The following is a 22781-nucleotide window of genomic DNA, read 5'->3' as shown; positions in this document are numbered from 1 at the left end:
TCTGTTTCTGTGCACATAGTTTATGACTCTCTGCTCCAGTTCTGTTTCTGTGCACATAGTTAATGACTCTCTGCTCCAGTCCTGTCAATGACTCTCCAGGTGCCATGTATTTGGGTTAATTAAGTGACTCCTTTATATACTGAGCTCTCCTGCCTCTCAGGCAGGGGAACATTAAGTGTCATGCCTGCACCTTCATGGTCGGCTCTTAGCGTCCTGGTACTTTGGTTATTCCTCGAGTCATGAGTAATATTGCGGCGCTGTCAGCACCTCATGTTTGTTATCGCCTTCTGAGTAGTATCTCTGCCCTGTCAGCACTTTATGTTTTTTTTTTTTTAACTTCTTGTAAATTAAACACTTTTTGACTTCAGTTCTGTTTGCATTTGGGTCTCAACCAACACCCGATCGTGACAACAGCTGGGCTCATACTGATATGGGCGGAAGGTGATTTTGAAGATTCAGCATATGCGTCCCTTGGTGGACGCATGCAGGATTGGTGTGAGAACATTCATGATGGCGACTGGGTTGAGTAGCTGGAGCTCCTACAGTTGCCGTATGGCCGAAGCGGCACTTTGCTGCGAGGGCCTTCAATGCTGCTTTCAGCTTTAATTTTATTTTGCTATAGTTTTACCATACCATACCATAGTTACTCTTTGTCACGCGGGTTGAAAACATGCAGTGTAATCCTTTAAATGTGCAAATACGGCCGCCCGCCTTCTGTCTATTGCAGACCATGCAGCTGAATGTCTCCGTTCGCCTCCCTCGCAGGAAATGTAAAATCAATCTGTGCATGTACGCCTAACAGAAACTGAAACTAACCACTTGTGTATGTTCACCTGCATCAAGAGTGAGTCACAGACAGATGTGGTGGACATAATCCAGTGATTTTTCAAAATAAAAGTTTTTATTTTTCCTTCTGTGCGGCCCGGTACCAATTGACCCATGGACCAGTACCAGCCTGCGGCCTGGTGGTTGGGACCACTGATTTATACTGAAGAAACTAAACAACTTTTCCATGAAAATGCATGGTTCAACACGGGAGAGCCAGCTCTTCAGGGCAAGGCAGCTGTGCATATACACCTCAAGAATAAGGGACACTCTTTTGAGAACGAAAGTGCTTATATTTTCACAAAAAAGACATATATTTGAGAGGGGGGTGAAGAAAACAATTTACAAACAAAAAATACCAAATTTAAACAGAGGATAAGGTCTCATATTTCAGCTTTCTAAAACAGTGCAGCAGCCAGATAATGTCATTTTCCTTCTCATGCATGTGACAAAAACATCTCTTTTGTGAGCCATGCTAATGAACACACTAATGCCTTTTCAGCAAGGGCGTCAGACGCATCTGTAATGTGGGGGGGACACACTGGTATATGTGTGCGTGTGTGTGTATGTGTACGCACGTGCACACAAAAAAAGTGTACACCAGTGAACAAAAAAGCAACATTTCACCTAATTTCCTTTAAATCCACAAATTTAAAGCATGTTTCTCACCAAGTTTGTGTAAATTCAGCTGTGGGTTTTAAAGACATTTTAACTTTAATGCACTTTAACACACAGCCTCAGATTGGCACTATTTGTGTTTATAGCGAAATAAAAAGCATCACCACTAGACTTTTTTTTAACTTGTGTACAACGCTACTCATCTAAAGGATGTTTCTCACGAAGTGTGGGATTTTAAAGACATTTCAACTTTAATGCACCTTAACACACAGCATCTTACAGTGTCACAGTTACTGCTAAGCTAAGATGCTACAGACGTAGCACTCCACTTCTCTCAAGCATTCTTACATGTACATACAGTATGTTAATGATCACCCCCCCGGTCAACAACTGCCCCCACTAAGCTCACTAAACTGGCCAGCGAGCAACACAGATATGTATGGCAAGCCCTTTTAACATAAAATCGGATTCACCACGCTTACATTCCAGATATCTGAAACTGATTTATGACTAGACATATTAGTTATTTGAGATATCTCTAATTATATTCTGACTAGTGTAAATGACGTCAGATTTACCTTTGAGTTGTATGGAGGCTTCAATTCAAGATATCTTAAACTGAATTTTGACTAGTCAAAAATACAATTCTAGATATCTCTAAGTTAATTTTGACTAGTCATTATTTGCTTTCAAGATATCTTGCTTTTAGTTCTGACTAGACATAATTACAATTTAAATATATCTTAAATTACGTCATTATTCAAGATATCTTAAATGTATTTTTAGATATCATAAATAAAGATTTGACTAGTGCAAATTAAATTGTAGATATCTTGATAGTGTAGTATGACATATGCTGAGATATATTCATACATTTAACGGGTTCTTCATTTTTCTGGACTGTGTAAATGTCGTGCATTGAATTTAACAGAAATGTAACGAGAGACGTCATTTATCTTTGACCCATCAAAACGAATGTGGTCATTTATTTACAGAATCAAAGTTTAACATCAAACATTTACATTAATTTGTTAAAATATGAAAATAACAACATAATCCATCAATCAGGAAAACCATACGGCCATGATTTTCCGTTGCTTCACCACAGACATTTATGAAAACTGTACAATTATGATCAATTATCCACACGGCGGTGGATGAGCACTTTACACAGACATTTCTAAAATATCTGGAAGGATTTCTACTTGAGAGAAGAATTTAAAGATGGAAAGATGGGAGTTTAAAGGGAGTAAAAGATGGTATGTGAGGGGAAGTGTTCACCAGAACCGACACTCTCCATCAGAACCCAGCCTTCCTCGGTACGCTTAGTAGGGAACTTGACTCATTACCTTTCTGAAGATTAATCAGCAGATATGGAGGTCCAGTTAACGCTACCTGTCCAGCGTCTCCATAGGATGGCTGAACTCGTCCGAAGTAGTGACGAGATTCCGTCCGACACCAGCTCACATCAGCAATAGCAATAATCCAACTCGGAGGAGCCTTATCATGCTGGACTTCTGTTCTCCCAAACAACTTCTCAGTGCAGAACCGAACTGCTCAGAAGCTTCACCGAACTGAACTTCTCCGCACAGAACTGAACTGTTCAGACTCAGAACTGAGAGAACTAGGAAGTACCGGCATTTTTAAAGAGCCCTTTTCCCGGTTCATTTGGGAGTCTTCCCATTGGTCAGTACCGACCAGACAGGGGTGTGTTTTGTGACGTAGGAGGTTACTAAAAGTCAGAAGACAGCAAGAATGTTATTGAACAGATTAAACTGTTCTCACAGACAGAGAGTGTTTTGTTTTGGCGAGTTTTAGAAACAGGTGCCAAAACCCCCCTGTTGACGTCTGAGAGGATGTAAAAACAAGGCAGTTGTTCCAACACTTGTCTGCTTCGACTCCTGACCTCGGAAAACGCACACTTGCTCATTCAAAGACAGAAATCAAAAAATGCATAATTACTCTGTAACAGCTTTAACATGAATTCTAACTTTGCATAAGCATTAAAAATCATTACACTGTTTCACAGTTAATAAAATTGATTAGTTCACTGCAACATCTAGAATGGTTTGAACTAAGACACTTTGGTTATCAACATTTGTAAAATAGTAATGATAATAAAAAGAGAGTGTTCTTTTCACTTGATTTTCAAGAAAGAGAGTCTCAGGATGGGTGAACCTGTATTTCTGGATTCAAATCAATGAAATGACAGTTCCTGTCCCACAAGGTTCTTAAGGTCAAGGGTTTTGACCTTAGGCTTAGTCTTGACATCAGGTTAAGTTCACTACAATAGCAAATAACGACTAGGCAAAACTAACTTAAAGATATCTAGAACTGTACTTATGAAATTCTTTTAAGATATCTCAAAATGAATTCAAGATATCTTGAATATTTTTTCATGTACACGGCTTTTCTAGTTAAGATATCTTGAATTAACATTTTGACTAGTCAGAATGACGTTCAAGATATCTAGAATAATTATTCTGACTAGTCAAAACGTCACAGATTTGTGTAGCATTTTGGCAGAACAATCATAAAGCATTTTAGCCTTTTTATCTTATAATCTGCAAAGTCAGGTCAGTCCAACACAACGCTCGTGTTTTTAATACGATTTTTAGCGCAGCAGCTCAGATTATTTATTGTGTCTGCAACAAGAAGACTTTTGTGCAATGTCTTTTTTACGACAACTGGAAACCGACACTTCCTGTTTTTCGAGTCTGTTCACTAAGGAGAAATGTCTCTTTTCAACATTTTTGCTTAATTTGCATCCCTTTCTTTTGCTGCTGAGGAGGAAATCGCAGCGGCGAATTCTCGAACTAATAAACGTGAAAGAATAAAAGTTTTTCCATGAAGAAAATATCCACAGCTATCAAGGTAAGTAGAAAACTAAGACGTAGCTTAGCGAGCTAACCGTTAGCTACAACATATGAAGTACATAAACATCGTAATAAAGAAGTCTAATTTAGTGTGCTAAATTATTTGGAGTATTTGAGACAGACATGATATAAAATTTTAAATTATATTTTTATGAGGTTCCATTAGTGCCAAACATATGTTTATGTGTGTATGTAGCGTGCTGTGTATATGTAAGGTGATGTGTTAAGTGAATCAATTATTTCTGCAGAAGTGCAGCTGGTAAAGGTTTTTGTAACCATATAGTTGCACTTTTTTTTTTTTTTACCAGACTGCACACTACTCCCAACTCCAGCTGCCAACTGGTCCTCCTGTACTGGCCCGCACGAGAGATTTACAAAGAAGGCACAAACCAAGAACACAGGTAAAAAAATAAAATAAAAGTGGAACACATTCTTTTCTGTTATGTTATTTAGTATATGATGGTTATGATTCTCATCACAATAACTGTAATAACTTTCCCACCTGTATATTATTAGTGCCATGCGAAATTTGTCATAGTCTCAATATTACTTGTGTCAAATATATTTTTCTCTCCTAACTTGTTTAGAATTGTTTGTTTTTGTAGGTAATGAATAAATGCAGGTCCAACCTCTATGAATTAGTAATATTTGCAAGTTAAGTAAAAATCTTAACTCTCAAATCTGTCCCACTGTGTCCTACCAAATTGCTCACTTGTCTCTGTACATTTATTTATTTATTAGTTTGACATGTTTTTATGTTTATTTCTTGTAAGGGAATCCATCCTGAACCTGCCAGCGAGGTGGTGGTGGTGCGAAAGCCCAAAACTGTGGTGAAAAGATGTTTGCACTCCACGCCTTGCAGAGCTTTCACAGGTATAACCTTTGGGTTAATGTTTTTATGTCCATGTTTCCTTTGTCAAAACTTATTGTGATTCTGTCACTCGTGTGTTTGTAGGACCACTTCCAGATCCTGACATCCTGGCATCGGGAGAAAAACTACACCAGCTGGAGTCCCAACCACTTATCACACTTATCCTAGAGATGGTCTCTCAGCTTTGGAGCTGGTACCATCCAGACTTGGTCCTGTGCCACAGGGCTCACTGAGGTCTCACCAGTGCCCACCTGAGAAGTCCTGTGTAGCATCATTCTGCACCACATGACTCCAGACCTCCCTGCTCTTCCTTCGATGCTGCATAGTCTTCCCAACATGTGTTTTGTGCCCACACTCGATCAACTTATGCACCTTCAGTCTCTGCAAGTGTCACATGAAGTACAGGCCAGAACCAGGGAGCAGTCCAGATGTCCCGCGTGGGTACAGCTTCGACAACCAAGGCTTACTGCTAGCTGTTTACGCTTTCCGTGTTGCTTACAGAGGAAGTGCGGAAGAGGAGTCTGCTGACAGCACTGGCAGCTCAGATGATCAGGGGGTACACTAAACAATAACTGTTGAACGGGTACGGTGTGATGAATGGATTGATGATTGATTGATTGATTGATTGATCAGATGAAGTCTAAACTGGACATGATTTACTTCAACACCTTCATCCATGTGTTTATATCAATGCAGCAAGAAACATAAAATTTATAAATCACCCTTTTGTTCCTTCATATTTTTAATCAGTCTCAAGCTGTGAATCACTGTAAATACTGTATCCTGATGCTGCTCAATGATCCAGGTAGGAAAATCTAAAAAAAGTTGTCTGGTCCTCTGGACATTCAAAAAGCAAAACAACAAAACACACACACAAAATGTAGAAACGTTTTGTCTTTCATCCGAAAGACTTCCTCAGTCTGAGGTGCTGCATTCAGCTCAGTCTCTTAAATAGCACCTTCTCAGAGTGGATCAACCAGTTTGCTGCTGACAACCATGTGAGCAGCACCTCAGACTGAAGAAGTCTTTCGGATGAAAGACGAAACGTTTCTACCTTCTTTTTTGTTTGTTTTGTTTTTTGAATGTCCAGAGGACCAGACTTAACTTTTTAGATGTAAATACTGTAAATAGTTATTCATGAAAAATACATAAATGTGCCAATTTATTTAATTTGAAATTACATAATTTGATAAAATATCTATAATCCACTATCAATTTATAGTGTACAGTTATAAAATGTTAACTTAAATAGTTAAATGTTTTTTGTTTTTACTAGATATTGTAAATTGCACTTGTTTTCCTTGCAATTCAACTGAATCAATCCACAAATAAAAAACACAGTACAGTATGCTGCTCAAGTGTGTTTTAATTGAAGAATGTTTAAAATAATTCAAAACAAACTATCTACCGGTAATTACGTAACATTAGAACAATTTACATACATGTGACAAGCTTGGGTATGGATGTTATTTTTATTTTATAAACTTACTGCAACACCACCTTAGAACTTTCACCCAAGGACATCATTTACACAGAGAAGACACTTGGGTTTGTTTACAAGTAAACACTGTGGAACAGAACCTACACGAGACTCAACTGTCACCTTCAACCTGGAATATAAATATGAAATTAACAAAAATAAATATGAATAATACTTAAGAATTGCAAAACAAACAAACATGGGCCTCACATTCACATACAAAAATCCAAAAGCCAGCCAATCTTCTCTCAGGTAAGACACTGCCTAATTATGGTGACTCATGCAGGCTGTGAGAGCGTAGTAAAGCATGGTAGGACAGATACGGTTGTTTTCTTGCCCCGCAAGAACAACCAGGAACTGAACAAAAGCAACAGCACAGAGACTGAGCCATTTTCCTCACTGTCTAACACTAGAGCCACAGGAAGTTGTGGCATTTTCTAACAATGTTGTCCAGAACAGTTAGCGTCATTGCAGCCACTCAAAATTCTGCAGGCAGCTGTTTGAACAGCTAAGTAGCAGCCGCGGGTCCTCCGCGTCATTTCTTAATTCAAGATATCTAAAAGTGTCATTCTGACTAGTCATAATTACATTCGAGATATCTTGAATTGTAATTACGGATGTTTGACCCTTCAAATGACGAATCAGGTGACATCATTTAAGATATCTTAAATTAGCATTCTGACTAGTCAAAATGTAATTGTGCCTAGTCAAAACTCAATTTAAGATATCTAGAATGTAACTACAGATAGTCAGACTACTCGATTTTATATTAAAAGGGCTTGCCATATGCTGCAAGCTGCTGGAGAGTTGTAGGTAACCAGTAAAACCTGGAGTGGACTTTTAGTGGTTTGAGTATTCTCCTAGTAATCAAGTGGAATGGATTAGTTCACGAAGAAATAGAAGAAATAGTGCTGAGTGAACTTATGTTTCATGGTAAAAGTTGTGGGGGGGGGGGGGGGTCAAAATGAATATTTTTGGAATGTGGGAGGGGACACGTCCCCTTCGTTTATAATGGTTGCAACGCCTATGCTTTCAGTAGGAGGGGTGTGAGCTTATCCTGCATATGTATCAAGTCGGTCTCAGCAGTTCTTCTGATTTTATCCTCAAATGGTGTCTCCATTGAGTTTGTTGATTCCTATAAATATTTTAGTATCTTGGTCGACTCACATCTTTCTTTTAAGCTCCATGTGGAAAACTTGGTAAAGAAACTGAAAGTTAAACTGGGTTTCTTTTTCAGAAACAGATCCTGTCTAACCCTGAATGCTAGAAAACACCTTGTATCTGTGACTTTCCTTCCCTCCATTGATTACAGTGACATTATTTACATGAACACTCCTACAAGAACCCTGCAGATGTTGGATGCTGTCTATCATGGTGCACTAAGATTCATAACTGGCTGTGATTATCGTACCCACCACTGCACCCTGTATTCACTGGTTAACTGGACATCATTAACTTCACGCAGACTCTCTCACTGGTATATTTTCATCTTTAAATCACTTCTTGGTCTGCTGCCTTCATACATCTCCTCCTACATGTCTCTGCGTGAGTGCAGCTACGGAGTGCGCTCTCAGGACATTATTACCTGCAGTGTTCCCTCAATATTATGTTCTAGAATTGCGCCGCTCAAGGTGGCTGCATGTTGGAGCAGCTCTGTTAATTTCTTTCTGAGATTTTGCTTTTGGAAACGTTAATTCCTGGTTTTCTGGATGTAAATCATATTTTTAGAATGATTCTTTCCTCTGGTATCAGATGCTGTGCAGCTCGAAGGATTTTTACTGAAACTTTTTAAGTTTTGGACATTTGTTATGATGCGTAACCATGGCAATAAGGCTGTTTTCTACAACAACAGCAGCTGATTAACATCTCAAAAGCTCAAATAATATCTCAACTATGGCCCCAACTCTCAAATGAGTTGAAAAGGATGTTATGTGGACGCATTCTCATCTACCTGCCAGCTGTGCTCGAGTGCCTGACCACTGAGATCCTGGAACTAGCAGGAAACACGGCTCATGACAGCGGAAGGACAGGATCGTCCCTCAGCACCTGCAGTTGTATGTCCGCAGCGACGAGGAGCTCAGTAGACTGCTGGGAGGAGTGGCCATCGCTCTGGGAGGAGTTCTGCCCAGCATTCAGGCAGTCCTACAGTCCAGGGGAACTGAGAGGTCAGCCGAGTCTGGGTGGATGGATCGGACGGCATCTGCAGCCAGTTTCGTAGGATCCACTGTGGGATGGACCTTTACAAGAGATCCTTCCTGTCTACAGCCATCAGCATCTAAAACATCTCTTAATGAAATGAGGATAACGAGTTATAACAACAAAATAATTTCCCTCTGGGATTAAAGTATTTTTGAATTGAATTGAATTGAATTGAATTGAATTCACTGGTTAACTGGACATCATTAACTTCACGCAGACTCTCCCACTGGTACATTTTCTTCTTTAAATCACTTCTTGGTCTGCTACCTTCATACATCTCCTCCTACATGTCTCTGCGTGAGTGCAGTTACTACGACTACATAATTTTTAAACTCGACATTAACATAAAAGAACTCAAGTAGAACTCGAGTACTTGATGACATCATAGGATCTAAAGGTACAAAAATAAATTAAAAAATAAAACCGCAAAAAAGGTCATTATTTACAAAAAAAGACCAACAAAACATTGGGAGCATATATTATGCTCCTACCATTTATCTTACTGCAAATAAGTCACAGGAATAACTAAACTATTACTTATTATTATTATTATTAAGCTGCAAAAGTAAAAGAAATATGTGGTACGTCAAAAACGAAACTAAAAACAGTGTGTGTGTGTGTGTGTGTGTGTGTGTGTGGTGGGGGGGGTCGACCACCCTGCACCACCGCCAGCTGTGGTGCGCATTAGGTTTAGTTTTAGAGATTAATATGTTTATAGTTTTTTTTAATAGATTTAGAGATTAATATTTTGTGCTTTTTGTTTGTGAAACAAGGTCAGAGGAAGCTGGTTCTGGTTTGGTCGATTGGACCCGGTGTTACACCATATTCTGTGACCTGCAACAGTGCATGTAACATCAAACCCTACGGTCATAAGTTACGGTGGTCACAAAATATGGTGTAACACCGGTTCGCAACGAGCTTCAAACAGTCAGGAAGTTTCTGATGCATGCTCAATAATCCAGGTAGAAAAATCTAAAAAAGTTAAATCTGGTCCTCTGGACATTCAAAAAAAACCAAAACAAAGCAAAACAACAAAAAATGTAGAAACGTTTCGTCTCTCGTCCGAGAGACTTCTTCAGTCTGAGGTGCTGTTTTCAGCTCAGTCTCTTAAATGGCACCTTCTCAGGGTGGATCAACCAGTTTTGCTGCTGACAACCAAAACCAGCTGATCACATGCTCAAGAAGGACCATCAGCCTAACAATGGATCATTAGCACACTGATGGCTGTGTACTATTCACAGAGGGCTGAGTGATACTAGCAATCACAGCATTGTAAGAGGGGGACAATTGAACACGTAGGCCTCCACCCCTGTTTAATGATGGACGGTTTCTTTTCACAAAGATGGCCTCCTTTACTCCTCTCTCAAACCATCGTTCCTCTCTATCCAGGATGTGCACATCTTCATCCCTGAAAGAGTGACCGCTGACCTGGAGATGAGTGTAGACCGCAGAGTCCTGGCCTGATGATGTTGATCTTCTGTGCTGGGCCATCCTTTTGGCCAGTGGCTGTTTAGTTTCCCCGATGTAAGACTGATCACAGCCCTCCTGACACTGAACAGCATACACAACATTACTCTGTTTGTGCCGGGGGACTGGATCTTTGGGATGAACCAGTCTTTGCCGTAATGTATTTTGGGGTTTAAAAGCCACTGGGACGTTATGTTTAGAAAATAAACGTCTCAGTTTCTCTGATACTCCCTCAACATATGGAATGACCACTGGTCTGGGTCTGGGTTCCTCCTTTTCACCTGTTGGCTGACTGGAGTCCTGTTTGGGTTTCTTCTCTGCTTTTAGGAAGGCCCAGTTAGGATATCCACATTGCTCTAGAGCCTGTCTTGTGTGGGATTTCTCCTTCTGCCTGGCTCCTGAGCTAGTGGGGATGCTGTCTGCTCTGTGGTACAGAGTCCTGATGACTCCTAACTTGTGCTCCAAAGGGTGATGGGAGTCAAACTGCAAATACTGGTCTGTGTGGGTGGGTTTGCGGTACACCTCAGTTTGCAAATGTCCTCTATCAGAGACTGAGACCTCACAGTCCAAGAAAGCCAACCTGCCATTTTTTACATCTTCTCGTGTGAACTTGATGTATTTATCCACAGAGTTGATGTGGTCAGTAAAATGTTGGACTTCCTGAGATTTGATTTTAACCCAGGTGTCGTCAACATACCTGAACCAATGACTTGGTGGTGTCCCTGAAAAGGACGTCAAGGCTCTCTTTTCTACCTCCTCCATGTACAGGTTGGCAACAATAGGAGAAACTGGAGACCCCATAGCACACCCATGTTTCTGCCTATAATATTGCTCCCCATATGTGAAGTAGGTTGACTGTAGGCACAGTTTCAAGAGTTGACACAGTTGTTCTGTGGAAAGCGTGGTCCTGCTGCTCAGAGTGGTGTCTGATTTTAATTTTAAACTGACCACCTCTACTGCATCATCAACAGGAATGCACGTAAAGAGTGATGTGACATCAAAAGAGACCATTGTTTCATCAGTCTCCATGATGACATCCCTCACCTTATCCACAAAGTCCATGGTGTTCTGTATGTGGTGTTCTGAGCTGCCAACTAAAGGGATGAGTACAGACGCCAGATATTTGGAAACATTGTAAGTGACAGAGTTAATCATGCTAACGATTGGTCTTAAAGGTACACCTTGTTTGTGGATTTTAGGTAAACCATAAAGACTAGGTGTGGCCTCCCCTGGGTACAGTCTGTGGTACAGAAAACGGTCAATAGCCTTGTCCTGCTCCAAAATTTTCAGGCAATCTATCAATTTCTTCTTGTAACCACTTCCTGGATCTCTTTTCAGAGGTTCATAAGTGTTTAAGTCACTAAGGAGTGTCATAACCTTCTCATGATAGTCTTTCTGGTTCAAAATCACTGTGCACCTTCCTTTGTCTGCTGGGAGAATGATAATGTTTTTGTCCTTGCTAAGAGTGGTGAGTGCGTCCCTCTCCTCTCTACTGATGTTGGAAGGTGGTGGTTTGGCATTGCTGAGGCAGGCTGAAACTTTGACTCTGAGCTGTTCTGCTTCAGCCTCTTTAATTTTGTTGTTGCGGATGGCTGACTCAGTAGCTGTGATCATCTCCACCAGAGGAATTCTACTTGGTGCAACCGAAAAGTTCAGTCCCCTGGCAAGAATCTCTGTCTCTGGCTGGGTGAGCTGTCTGTCAGATAAATTCTTCACCCACTTTTCTGTTTCCCTGGCATGTAATTGACTACTGGAGTGTTGTCCTACACTGAATGTGTTGTTATTGGAATAGTGATGTTGTTGATGAGTTATTAGTAAGTTAAACTTGTTTTGTTGTCGAGTCTTGGACTTGACATGCTGTGCTAAGCGTGCCTGATCTGTACAGTCCAACACTTGTTGAAGTGTGGTCTGGTCTAGATCAGACCACACTTGATGATGCAGTAGAGGTGGTCAGTTTAAAATTAAAATCAGACACCACTCTGAGCAGCAGGACCACGCTTTCCACAGAACAACTGTGTCAACTCTTGAAACTGTGCCTGCAGTCAACCTACTTCACATATGGGGAGCAATATTATAGGCAGAAACATGGGTGTGCTATGGGGTCTCCAGTTTCTCCTATTGTTGCCAACCTGTACATGGAGGAGGTAGAAAAGAGAGCCTTGACGTCCTTTTCAGGGACACCACCAAGTCATTGGTTCAGGTATGTTGACGACACCTGGGTTAAAATCAAATCTCAGGAAGTCCAACATTTTACTGACCACATCAACTCTGTGGATAAATACATCAAGTTCACACGAGAAGATGTAAAAAATGGCAGGTTGGCTTTCTTGGACTGTGAGGTCTCAGTCTCTGATAGAGGACATTTGCAAACTGAGGTGTACCGCAAACCCACCCACACAGACCAGTATTTGCAGTTTGACTCCCATCACCCTTTGGAGCACAAGTTAGGAGTCATCAGGACTCTGTACCACAGAGCAGACAGCATCCCCACTAGCTCAGGAGCCAGGCAGAAGGAGAAATCCCACACAAGACAGGCTCTAGAGCAATGTGGATATCCTAACTGGGCCTTCCTAAAAGCAGAGAAGAAACCCAAACAGGACTCCAGTCAGCCAACAGGTGAAAAGGAGGAACCCAGACCCAGACCAGTGGTCATTCCATATGTTGAGGGAGTATCAGAGAAACTGAGACGTTTATTTTCTAAACATAACGTCCCAGTGGCTTTTAAACCCCAAAATACATTACGGCAAAGACTGGTTCATCCCAAAGATCCAGTCCCCCGGCACAAACAGAGTAATGTTGTGTATGCTGTTCAGTGTCAGGAGGGCTGTGATCAGTCTTACATCGGGGAAACTAAACAGCCACTGGCCAAAAGGATGGCCCAGCACAGAAGATCAACATCATCAGGCCAGGACTCTGCGGTCTACACTCATCTCCAGGTCAGCGGTCACTCTTTCAGGGATGAAGATGTGCACATCCTGGATAGAGAGGAACGATGGTTTGAGAGAGGAGTAAAGGAGGCCATCTTTGTGAAAAGAAACCGTCCATCATTAAACAGGGGTGGAGGCCTACGTGTTCAATTGTCCCCCTCTTACAATGCTGTGATTGCTAGTATCACTCAGCCCTCTGTGAATAGTACACAGCCATCAGTGTGCTAATGATCCATTGTTAGGCTGATGGTCCTTCTTGAGCATGTGATCAGTTGGTTTTGGTTGTCAGCAGCAAAACTGGTTGATCCACCCTGAGAAGGTGCTATTTAAGAGACTGAGCTGAAAACAGCACCTCAGACTGAAGAAGTCTCTCGGACGAGAGACGAAACGTTTCTACATTTTTTGTTGTTTTGCTTTGTTTTGGGGTTTTTTGAATGTCCAGAGGACCAGATTTAACTTTTTTAGAGTCAGGAAGTTGTTTCATTTTCTGTTTCCTTAAGGTAGTTGAACCGGAAGATTAATCTTTAGTGAAATATTTCCAGACTATTGATGCATTTCTACCTGTTTGCCAAGACTGGACCTGCTCCGCTCCATCTGTCTGCTTGGAGGAATCCATTTTGTAACCCGCGCCTGGTGCGGATCACGTGACGCAATGACGTAACGGCGGCATAATGATGTCACCACGAATACTCAACGTGAAATTAAAAAACTCAATAGATGTCCTAGGAATTGATGTGTCGATTACTCGAGTAGTCTGTTAAAGCCCTAGCAGCTACAACGTGCACTCTCAGGACATTATTACCTGCAGTGTTCCCTCAGTGCAGACTGAACTTGGCAAAAGGGCCTTCTCCTACTCCGCTCCTGTTTCCTGGATTATCTTACAAAAATATCTGAAGCTCTCGACCTTGACCTCTCTAAGTGGCTTTAAGAATCTGTTGGACTCCTGGCAGGGACCAATGCTGACATTTTCCTGTTTTAATTTTCTACATTCGCCTTAGACTCTAGCTGTTTTTTGTTTGTTGTTGTTACCTTTTCCTTTTAGCCATCCTATTTGTAAAAAAATAAAAAATAAAATAAAAAAAACCCTGCAGTATGACTTTTTATAATTGTTTATTGTTGTTGCTGTTGTCCATTGTTGTCATCTTTCTTTGTTGAAATCAGGTCTCTCTTGTAAATGAGTCCTCGAGGCTCAATGGGATTTATCTGTCTCAATAAAGGTTGAATGAACTTCCACACAGCGGACATGTTTAGATGAAAAGTTTGTTAACTGTTAGCCACAGTGCTGCTAACTCAGTCCTCACGTTGTAGCTGGCTGCAAACTGGATTTCCTGAATATGAGACGGGTCTTATTACTCTGGGTTCATGAGACACGCCTTTGTTCAGGAAATCCATTCCATAGTTTGAAGCCAACATGCATCATGGATTGGAAATATCGGCAGGAGGATCGGAAAATCCGATACGTAAATTATGCTGAGATACAAGGGTATCGTTAAGAACTCCATTGATTTTGCTAACAAAGTTCAACACTTGAAACTAACCCCAGGAGAAACCCTTGTATCGTATGATGTGACTTCTCTTTTCACATGCATACCCATCTCTGAAGCAGTAGAAACCGTCAGAAAACAACTTCTACAAGACAAGGACTTAATCAACAGGACCAACTTCACCCCAGACAAGATCTGCACCCTGTTGGATCTCTGCCTCTCCACCACTTATTTCAAGTTCAATGACAGTTTTTACAAACAGAAGCACGGCTGTGCCATGGGATCTCCAGTGTCACCCATTGTTGCCAATCTCTACATGGAGGAAGTGGAACAGAGAGCCCTAAACTCCTATGAGGGAACAACGCCAAGCCATTGGTTCCGTTATGTGGATGACACCTGGGTCAAAATCCAAGCCAAGGAAATAGAAGAGTTCACCAGACACATTAACTCGGTCGATAACAACATCAAGTTCACCAGAGAAGATGCAAACGACAACAAAATGCCTTTTTTGGACTGTTTGGTTCAGATGGAGAGAGAGGACAGCCTCAACATTGAAGTTTACAGAAAACCAACCCACACAGACCAGTATCTTCTGTTTGACTACCACCATCCACTGGAACACAAACTCTCTGTCATCAGAACTTTACAACATCGGGCCGAATGCGTCCCCACGAAGACAGAAGGGAAGGAAAAGGAACAGAAACACATTCAAGAAGCTCTTCAAACATGTGGATATACTAACTGGGCTTTTGTCAAGTCAGCGAGGAAATCTACAAAACACACTAATAAACAGAAAAAGGAGAACAACAGACGGAAAAACATTGTCATCCCTTATGTTGCTGGAGTATCAGAGAAATTCAGAAGGATCTTCAACAAACACAACATCCCAGTACATTTCAAACCCAGCAGGACTCTCAGACAGAGGCTGGTCCACCCTAAAGACAAAACACCCATACACAAACAGAGTGGTGTAATGTATGCGGTCCAGTGCAGCGAGGACTGTCCAGACCTCTACATTGGAGAACCTAAACAGCCTCTTCACAGACGCATGACTCAACACAGGAGAGCCAGCTCCACAGGACAAGACTCAGCTGTTCACCTCCACCTCACAGATAAGGGACACTCTTTTGAGGACCAAAATGTGCACATTTTGGACCGAGAACACAGATGGTTTGAGAGGGGGGTGAAGGAGGCAATTTATGTAAAAAGAGAAAAGCCGTCTCTTAACAGAGGAGGAGGCCTCAGATTTCCACTTTCAAAAACCTATAATGCAACTTTAAAACAGATTCCCAGCCGGTTTTCACACCTGATGGGAACAGAGGGGCCTCGTCTGTGAATTAGAGGAACAAAAGACTCTTACTGTTAATGTTGTTTAGGTGTGAATTGCCAATCTACATATGTGTGTGTGTCTTATCTCACTCAGCCTTATAACCTGAATCTCTCACTCACTGCTCTTTGAATTGAGAAAGCTCCTCGGATGAGGAGCAAAACGTCTTCTGTTACAAATAAAGTCCAGTTGTTTTTGTATTGAACGCTTTTTGAATTTTTGGTCTTTTGCCTTCATACATCTCATACGTTCCTATGTGAGTGCAGCTACAGTGTGCACTCTCAGGACTTTATTATATGCACCCAGTGCAGACCGAATTAGGCAAAATGGTCTTCTCCTACTCCTCTCCTGTTTCCTAGAATAACTTGCAAAAAGATCTGAAGATCTCAACCTCTCTAAGTGGCTTCAAACATCTGCTAAGTTTCTGGCAAAAACCAATGCAGACATGTTCTTTTTTTAACATTCTACTGTACATTGCCTTACAACCTAGCTGTTTTTGTTTCAGTTTTTAATACCATTTTCTTTCACTTGTTCTTCTCAATTTGTATGCTTCCTTTATGATTGTCTACTGTTGATTTTGTGGTCTAATGTTGTTATCACTCTTTGTTAAAGTTAAGGTCTCTCTTTTAAATGAGTCCCCAAGGCTCAATGGGATTGACCTGTATAAATAAATGTTGAATAAATATAGAGACCTAGCTAGTCAGGGAACACTGCAGGCCCTCAACATGCAGCCATTCTCTCTCAGTTTTCTTCAATACATAACTCAGGTCACACATCTTTGTCCAGTACTTTACAGTCATTTCAATTCTCACATAAAGGTTTTATCGTATGCAAATCATCTCACAGGCAACAAAGCAAATAAAAGCTCTTGCATCAGAACAAAATCTAATCTTGTTTAACTATATTTCTACCAATTATCAGAAACTTTAGTCCATTTCATCCACTTTCTGTACACACACATACTTTATGAGCCAAAATGTTTTGTCATAAGGTTCATTGTGGAGTGAAAAGGATACCAACAGCTGTTTGGAATTTAACTACCTGTCCATCATTTCACTCTGATCTATATTGATGGGGTCTCTATATCTATGATGTCATGCATGCATATCTTTACTCACTTGATGTCTCAAACTGAGCCTGCTCTGGTTTTGCCACATGCTGTTCAAGGCAAACTTCTGTCGTAAACTTTTGTCAAATTTGTTTACTGCCACGACAGCTGGCAGTCCATTGTCTCCACCACAATCAGTAAGTCAAAAGGGCAAGTTCAATGAAAACGCCTCTGGACTGCATCCAGACTTGCAGACTTTCAGGGACTGACAATTTCCTGATCTTACTCAAAACTTAGCACTCAACACAACAAAGGTCCTCCCTCAGACTGTAAAGTCCCCAACGTTTCAGAGTTAAGCCTTTCTGATTCGGGTTGTTTTCACACCTGATAGTCCGGTAGACTCGGTTCAGTTGGGGACCAATATTCATAACATTTTGTTACATTTGAGCTGGTGCGTTTGCATTCACACTGCACTGTGCAGTCAGTCAACCTGTTAAACCAACCTATTCCCCTGCTCGCCTGTGGGGACGCTGCACCAAGAACTATTGAAAGAAACGACACAAAAACCTTTGAAGACACTTCTTCTTCTTCTTCTGGAAATAAAAACAAAAACGGAGTGGCATTAAGTTTTAGGAGTTATATTTTGTCATTTTTCAAAAATGGACTCAGCATGAGCAGAAGATGAGACAGAAGACCATGGAGAATATTGTTTTTCATACAAGGCAGCTGACGGCTCCATATGAGGTCAGAGAAATGCGTGTTTGTTTGCCCTGCGCTGTACTCCACTTCTTGCTTGTGGAGCAGGGCCTGGTCTGTTTACATTCACACTGTACTCGAACCGCGCTGGAGTTCTTTTCTACCGGACCGAGACCTAGGTTTTAGCCCGGGCCAGAGTTCGCCTTTTTGTTCCGTGAGAGAGTTCGATGGCACATTCACACCTCTCCAAACGAACCAGACTTTCTAGAAAAACAAGCTAGAGTTTGATTAACGCGGACTAAACAGGGCTGGTGCGAATGCACCCTTAGTCTTTCATCCGGTCAGTCTGTTGGCCTCGTAACAGATTTTCTGAACCAAAACAGCACCCACTGAACCCTTAACTTCACAGTGAAATCTAACCCCCTCAAATATTAATGTCCATAATTTGTTTAGACAAAGTCTCAACTGGTCAGTTCAGAGTCAAAGATCATTTGGGTCCCAGCAGTGACAATCATGGACTCCTGCAGCCAGCCCCTCTTCTCTCTAAAAATCTATGTCGAGATTGAAGGCTGGAAGTTTGCCACGCCAGGCTGAACAGATGTCTGGCCTGAAAGTCCAAAATGGTCACCTGAGGGACCCTGCTCTCTGTGCCAAAATTGTTGTGAAAAAAGGAGATTCCCAAACATACCAAGGTGTAGTTCATCAGATTTATTTACAAAGCTTTGAAGAGCAGTGCAGCATTCACAGAACATGCAATTACAAGATTACACTGTTATCAATGTTCTCATCCATGTGAAATCATGACCCACTCTAACTCCCTGAACTGGACAAGTTAGCTTTATAGACTAATCTTCCAGCCCAGCCCTCTGCACCTCCTCTCCATGTCCGAACTGTCATCAAAAAGGTTCGCTGCAGACAGGAAGGGGTGGATCTGCGTCAAGTACTCTGCTTGAGACACGTCACCATATCATATCAACTCTGTCATATCAATATCACATCAATCAGCCTTTGAGGATATCAAAACAACCAGTTCTTTCTGTTCCTCACTGACTGGTCACAGTAGGAGTGATTACACGGGACCCTAAATATCACATATCACAACATCAGCAGGAGAAGAACATTGCAGAACATTCCCGCAGGAGCGTTATTGATCATGATGAGTTCAAATAATACACATTACACTGACAGAACCACCTTGTGAACCGTATTAAAAACAGGTTCAGTCATTTAGAGCATTTTCAGTGACATCTAGTGGTTAAATGGGAAACAGCTAAAAAATGTGAACTTGTGATGAGTGGGGTTTGTGTGAGTTATGCATTTTTGTGTGGTATAAATTGATTGATGGGTCAGTTCTGTAAATGTATGTGGTCAAGGGGTTGGGATAAAACATGACTTGGAATGCAGATGATACAAATCTGATGGAATGGTAGGTTGTGCTTGTGTAACTACAACTCAGCATTGACTGGTTTGAACTAGTCACATAAGACAAGATAAGATAAGATAAGATAAGGTAAGATAAGATAAGATAAGATAAGGTAAGATAAGATAAGATAAGATAAGATAAGATAAGACAAGATAAAATAAGAAATGACAAGGGACATTTGAAATGATTTCATGATTCAGCAGTGGCTGTTTCAAAAGTCCAAACCAATGAAAGATTTGAAGCAGTGGCTTAAGAACAATGCAGCCTTGAGATTGAAGCTTGTATCAGAGCATGAGTAAAAGTGCCATCACTATTGTTGTGTAACTTTTATAGTTTTCTAAACAACAAATCTAATTTTCAAAAATGTTCCTATAAATGATGTTCATATCCTTAAAACTTTGTGTTCTTTGTAATTTTCTCAGCATACTTGCTCCATAATTGTCTTCATATGTCTTGTTTTCTCTCTGTGCGTCCTTTTTCATTTTGTATTTCCCTGTGAGTCTTTTTGTCTTTTCGTGTTCCACTTTCAAGTTTTTTTTTCTTGTCCTAAACACCCACGTTTTTGTACTTGCATGAGAGGAAAAGCATATAAACTTAAAAAAGTTAAATAAACACATGTAGATGTTACATTAGTTAAGTGTGAATAAAATATTGTAATCGGACAGTTTATGTGTAGTGCAATATTTCCTAAGTAAGTGAACACTGAAAGGTAGAGTGAGTATAACCCTTAACACACTTTACACAAAATAATACAGTATTTTTAAATAATACGAAAAAAAAACCTACTTCATTCAGAACGTTAGTTATTAGTATGTTGTAAACTGGATTCATACAATATAAAAGAATTTGCACAAAACTGTGGTGACAAGAATTTGAAGAATATAACAGAACATAATAGTTTATTAAATATCTAATGGTTGTAATAAAGTAAAGGTTACATACTACATAAATATAATATATATAAACTATAAACTATATATAAACTGTAAGGTACATAGCAGGTATGGTTAGCAGAAGTTTAACTTGGTGTATAAAATATAAATTTGCTAAAGACAATCTGATGTATTGTTGGAAACAAGTTTGTCCACATGATACTGTATGCAATTTGATTGTTTCTTAATTTCCTTCCTTCTGATTTCCTCTCCCTGTTTTTTTATTTTTTACTTTTGCTTTCTGTAGTTTCATCCTGCATTACCACCTATAAGAAACCCCCTCCACCAGTGCCACCACGAACCTCCACCTGCTCCACGTCCTCCAAGCCATATATCTCCATCACGGCCCAGAGCAGTACAGAGTCTGCACAGGTACTGCAGAACAGCTCCGAGCTCCACTCATTCACTACTTGACATGCTGACTTCTGCAATGACCAGTAAACAGAGTGTGTGGGTGGGGGGAGGCGAGAGTTGGACAAAGTTCTAACATAACATATTGTTACTCCACTGACATTTTTTATTGAAGAGCAATTAAACTTAATTGTGTAAAAAAATCGGTCTTTTTTTTATTTAGTTTAACTTAAATATTTATTGATTTACTTTTTATTGTACTTAAAAATCTACTTACTTTAAGTAAAGTTACTTAGTTACTTTTCTTTTTAAAGGAGTATCTCTTCTGCATTGCACAAAAGACAAAATTATTATTTATTTATTTATTTATTTTTTCTTAAATGAATGACATAGTCTCCCAATTTAGGAAGCTAGCCAAACATGCATATGCAGAGCTGTGCTACGTAAGTAACATGGCAGGATATTGCTAAACAAAACGATTCGACTCAGGTAAAACAAGCCAATATATTACAATCAAGCATAATAAATATTGTTAATAATAACCTCTACATATTGTTTCAATAAACCAAACTGGACGAGGAAACCTTGGACAGTCTGGAGAGATACGTGGACGAGTGTTTTGAAAACATCGTGATGGGTAAACCACAAAAAAACACAGCATCCACGGCTACACCAACTCCTAAACGCACGCGTTCGGAGAGCTCAACCAGCACGTCCACCTCTCCAGAGAAAAGCTTCACTGATGTCCTGGGCTCTATGGACAAGAAGCTAACCAGCTTAGATGCCCGGCTGGCCCTGGTGGAGGTTCTCCACAAGGAGTTTCAAGCACTGAGGGAGTCTCTGGAGTTCAGCCAAGCTCAGGTGGCGTCGCTCGCTGCAGAGAACCAAACTCTGAGGGGTAACGTCAAAGAACTCACCGAGAAGATGTCGCAACTGACCGGAGAAAACAGGAAAATGAAGGAGTCCATCCTGGACATTAAGGCTCGGAGCATGCGAGACAATCTTGTCTTCTCAGGGATCCCAGAACGAGAGGATGCTGAAGTTACGATCCGTGAGTTTATCCAACATCAGCTGAAACTCCCAAGTGAGATGGTAAAAAAACATCACATTACATCGTGTTGACCGGCTCGGAGGTAAGAAGCCCGATAACAAGCGACCTCGGCCAATAATAGCTAAATTTGAACACTACTGTCACGATCCAGGGTTTTGGATTCAAAATAAGCCAGACACAGGAGTGCAAAAATTAAGAACAGCTTTTATTAATAAGGCTGTTGATAGCTGGAGTCAGGGTCCAAAGGGCAAAGCAGGAGTCAAACACAGGGAGTCAGTGGTACAAGGGGTAATCCAAAAGGGTGATCCTTGAGTCGAGCTCAAAGACTGAAGAGGAGGTTGTTATAAGATTCCCTGCTTTCTCCTCCAACAACCTCCACTCTGCAGCTAATCAACTGATTGACTACACCTGGTTCCTGCCATCAAGACTCCACACCCCTGCTCTACTTAAGCCACAACCTGACGTTCAACCAACGCTCGAACATTAATTACCTCTGGTAAACTGTGACAGCCAGTACAATACTAGACTTTGACTCGTCTGCACTAACCTGTCTGTCTTCTCCCTGCTTGTCCAGCTCTGCTCCAGTCATCCAGCTTGTCGGACCTTCTCCTGCCTGCCTCTGGTTGCCAAACCCTGCACATCGAGATCACACTGAAGGATAACACTCAGACCATTCCACCAACTCTCAGCAACAGTAAGATACTTACCTCTTTGGACCTCCCGGATCTCGTGGACTCTTATCTTCAAGGATCGTCTGTACCCACGTTCACGACAGTAAGGCCTCCTTTATCCATCTTCAAATATTCTGAAAGGATCAACAGACTCCGTTACTCACCGCTCTCCCCTCTCTCTCCCACAGCCAAACACACCAACTACGCTGTAAATAAACTACCTTTTTTGTATTCCCTTGTCCTTGTGTTTTTGGTCTGCCATTTGGGGTCATACTTATCAAACAATATGTTACTCATAGTCGTTATTCTTGGCCATTCCTCGACATACCTCGAGAATGTTTACGGATCTCAACGGAGGACACAAGCTGATTATCCCATTCTTATCAGAACTCTTACAGTGCCCTCGAGAGCATCTATGGAATAGCTTACCGCTCTCGTCGTTTCCCTCTGCAGAATGTCTACGTCACTATGTGCTTGTTTGTACGAGGTGTTTTTTTAATATCAGTTTTTTCTTCTCAGGCAAGAAAAAAAAAAG

The 22781-nt window shown here is 40.9% G+C and overlaps 1 protein-coding gene across 1 annotated transcript in view; it reads left to right on the top strand.

Moving 5' to 3' along the window:
* Window positions 1-22781, top strand: part of dlgap1a (discs, large (Drosophila) homolog-associated protein 1a) — a 345763-nt gene that overhangs the window by 105087 nt on the left and 217895 nt on the right. Inside the window, exon 5 of the mRNA XM_037681980.1 lies at window positions 20421-20545. Within this exon, the coding sequence (XP_037537908.1) occupies window positions 20421-20545 (125 nt within the window). The remainder of the gene's footprint in view (window positions 1-20420; window positions 20546-22781) is intronic.

The sequence above is a fragment of the Nematolebias whitei genome, chromosome 9, assembly GCF_014905685.2.
Source record: "Nematolebias whitei isolate Nwh7 chromosome 9, NemWhi1, whole genome shotgun sequence".
Classification (NCBI taxonomy): domain Eukaryota; kingdom Metazoa; phylum Chordata; class Actinopteri; order Cyprinodontiformes; family Rivulidae; genus Nematolebias; species Nematolebias whitei.
This window is presented reverse-complemented; position numbering and strand designations above follow the sequence as displayed.